The sequence below is a fragment of the Nicotiana sylvestris genome, chromosome 5 (genome assembly GCF_000393655.2).
Source record: "Nicotiana sylvestris chromosome 5, ASM39365v2, whole genome shotgun sequence".
Lineage (NCBI taxonomy): Eukaryota > Viridiplantae > Streptophyta > Magnoliopsida > Solanales > Solanaceae > Nicotiana > Nicotiana sylvestris.
The window spans coordinates 105,088,517-105,092,201 of NC_091061.1; the positions used below are offsets into that span (position 1 = coordinate 105,088,517).

A 3,685-nucleotide genomic window follows, 5' to 3' on the forward strand; every position below is an offset into this window, starting at 1 on the left:
ATGAGGGTAATGACTAACATATTCCATGACATGATACACAAGGAGATTGAGGTTTACGTGGACGATGTGATCATAAAGTCCAGGAAGCAGTCTGACCACGTCAGAGGAGAAAGTTTTTCCAGAGGCTCCGCAGGTACAATCTTAAGCTCAACCCTGCAAAGTGTGCATTTGGTGTTCCATCTGGGAAACTGTTGGGGTTCATAGTCAGTCGGCAGGGCATTGAGTTAGATCTGTCAAAGATCAAGGCTATCCAGAAATTACCACCGCCAAAGAACAAAACCAAGGTGATGAGTCTGCTTGGGAGGCTGAACTACATCAGCAGGTTTATTGCCCAGCTCACGACAACTTGTGATCCCATCTTTAAGTTGCTAAAGAAGGATGTTGCGGTCAAATGGACTAATGAGTGCCAGGAAGCATTCGATCAAAGAGTATTTGTCAAACCCACCTGTCTTGGTCCCGCCGGAACCCGAAAGACCTTTGATTCTTTATTTGACAGTCTTGGATAATTCATTTGGCTGTGTGTTGGGTCAGCATGACATCACTGGCAGGAAAGAGCAAGCCATATATTATCTCAACAAGAAGTTCACATCTTGTAAGGTTAAGTATACCCCCCTTGAAAGGACATGTTGTGCCCTGACTTGGGTAGCACAAAAGTTGAAGCATTATTTGTCATCCTACACTACTTACCTCATCTCTTGCTAGGATCCTTTAAAGTATATCTTTCAGAAGTCCATGCCTATAGGAAGGCTCGCAAAGTGGTATTTTGCTCACAGAGTTTGACATCATATATGTGACCCGGACGGCGATGAAAGCCCAAGCTTTGGCTGATCACTTGGCCGAGAACCCGGTGGATGAAGAATATGAACATTTGAAGACTTACTTTCCTGATGAAGAGGTAATGCATATTGACGAGTTCGAGAAGGATGAAAAGCACGGTTGGAAACTCTTCTTTGATGGGGCTGCTAATATGAAAGGTGTTGGAATAGGAGCTATACTCATTTCTGAAATAGGGCACCACTACCCTATCACGGTTCAGCTTCGTTTCTATTGTACCAACAACATGGCCGAGTACAAAGTGCGCATTTTGGGTTTAAGGTTAGTTATGGACATGGGAGTCCAGGAAGTGCTGGTTTTGGGAGATTCAGATCTGTTGGTGCACCAGATTCAGGGAGAATTGGAGACTCAAGATTTGAAGCTCATACCGTATCGACAATGTCTGCAGGATCTTTGTCAGCGGTTCAGATCAGTGGAGTTCAGGCATATCCCTAGGATCCACAATAAGGTTGCTAACAACTTGGCTACTCGGGCGTCGATGTTACATCATCCAGATAAAGCTTATATTGACCCTTTGCATATTCAGGTCGGCGATCAACATGCTTACTGTAACATGGTGGAAGAATAACTTGACGGTGAACCTTGGTTCCACGATATCAAGGAGTACATCAAGTCGGGGATATATTTGGTACAAGTCACAGGAGATCAAAAGAGAACAATTCGACGTTTGGTGAGTGGATTTTTCTTCAGTGGAGGAGCTTTGTACAAAAGAACTCCAGATCTTGGATTGTTGAGATGCATAGATTCCAGACAAGCCACGACTATCATGACCGAAGTGCATTCTGAGTTTGCAGGCCGCATATGAGTGGGTATGTTCTAGCAAAGAAAATTCTTTGAGCAGGGTATTATTGGCTCACCATGGAACGATAATGCATCAGCTTTGTGCGCAAGTGTCATCAATGCCAAGTACATAGAGATTTGATTCATTCTCCGCCATCTGAGTTGCACACAATGTCTGCACCGTGACCCTTTGTTGCTTGGGGCATGGATGTCACTGGACCAATTGAGCCCGTGGCATCAAACGGGCATAGGTTCATTCTGGTGGCCGTTGACTATTCCACTAAGTTGGTTGAAGCTAAAACTTTCAAATCTGTGACCAAGAAGGCAGTGGTCGATTTTGTTCATTCAAATATCATTTGTCGGTTCGGAATCCCAAAGGTGATCATCACAGATAATGGTGCTAATCTTAACAGTCATCTGATGAAAGAAGCATGTCAGCAGTTTAAGATTACACATCGAAATTCCACCCTATACCGCCCTAAGGCGAATGGAGCAGTCGAGGCAGCCAACAAGAACATAAAGAAGATACTTTGGAAAATAGTACAAGTGTTGGCAATCAGGAACCCACCTGGAGAACAAGGGAAAACGACTTAAGTTTTAGGGAAAAATAGTTCAAGTTGGCAATCAGGCACCCACCTGGAGAATAAGGGAAAACAGTTCAAGTTTCAGGGAAAAGCGATTCAAGTTCAGCAATCAGGTGCCCACCTGAAGAACAAGGGAAAACAATTCAAGTTTCAGAGGAAAGGAAGACGGTTCAAGTTTAGCAATCAGGCACCCACCTGGAGAACAAGGGAAAAAGTTCAAATTTCAAGGAAAAGTAGTTCAAGTTCAGCAATCAGTCGCCCACCTGGAGAACAAGGGAAAACAGTTCAAGTTTCAGAGAAAAGGAACACGGTTCAAGTTCAGTAATCAGGCGCCCACTTGGATAACAAAGGAAAGCACTTTAATGTTCAAGGAAAAATAGTTCAATGTTCAGCAATCAGGCACCCACTTGGAGAACAAGGAAAAACAATTCAAGTTTCAAGGGAAAGCAGTTCGAGTTTCAGCAATCAGGTGCCCACCTGGAGAACAAGGAAAGGCAGTCCAAGTTTCGAAGGAAGATAGTTCAAGTGTTGGAAATCAGGCGCCCACCTGTAAAACAAGGGAATTCACTTCAGAATGCAATTTAAGTCAGCAACAAAGGAAGCTCACCTGGAGAGTATGAGTCAACAGAGCCGCAAAAACTGTAAGATCAAGTTTGAAGATGTGTAGATAGGATCCTTGTAATTCATAGAACATGGTTTAGTCTAGCTTCTTTTATTTTGTCTTGGTGTAATAAGGAGTTCAACAAGCAGTAGCAGCAGCAGCAACAGTGAAATCACAGCTTCTCGGTAGTCTCAGCTACCGAAACTTCCCGAACTATACTGACCTGATTCCTTTATAGCCAAGGATATGTAGGCAACCTCGAAAGCAAGGTGCGGTCAAATCTTTCGAAAATGCTTCCCACGGAGTATTCAAACGGGCAAAAATTGCTCGTATCCGCTCACTTTATCTTTGTACGAAAACTCTTCGTGTTTTTGAGCAAAGAGGGGAAGCTGTGAGCATGTGATTTTTGTCCGGTATGAATTACTCCTACAAAATTCAAAAAAATGGTTTTTTTTCCATTTTTTGCAATTTTATAGGATTTTGTGGGAATTTGTGCTAATTGTTTGCATTTTTGTGCATGTTTAATTTTGTTAAAAATCATGAAAAATGTCAAAAATACCATGCATTGCATTGAGATTTTGTTTTCATATTTTTAGGATTAATTGGTAAATTAGTTGCTTTATTTAAAAATGAAAATCACAAAAATTGACTTACTTTTACATTTTTAGCTTTTTTAATTTTAGATTAGTAATTTTCTCTTTTAATTTAGGAGCAACTAATTTTTGTAAATATTATAGTATATAATTAGCTTACTTTTACAATTTAAATTAATTTAGGAATTTAATTTAGGGTTTTATTTAATTAAAGAAAGGAAAAGAAAACAAAAAGAAAAAAAAGGAATTGGAAAAGGTTTAATTTAGCTTTGAAATTGGGCCAATCTATACCA

The 3,685-nt window shown here is 40.8% G+C and overlaps 1 protein-coding gene across 1 annotated transcript; it reads left to right on the top strand.

Moving 5' to 3' along the window:
* The first annotated feature begins 898 nt into the window (after positions 1–898).
* LOC138869085 (uncharacterized) lies at positions 899–1,402 on the top strand. Its single transcript, XM_070146675.1, has one exon. It carries the CDS (start codon positions 899–901, stop codon positions 1,400–1,402), a length of 504 nt encoding a protein of 167 aa, XP_070002776.1.
* Positions 1,403–3,685: the final 2,283 nt, after the last annotated feature.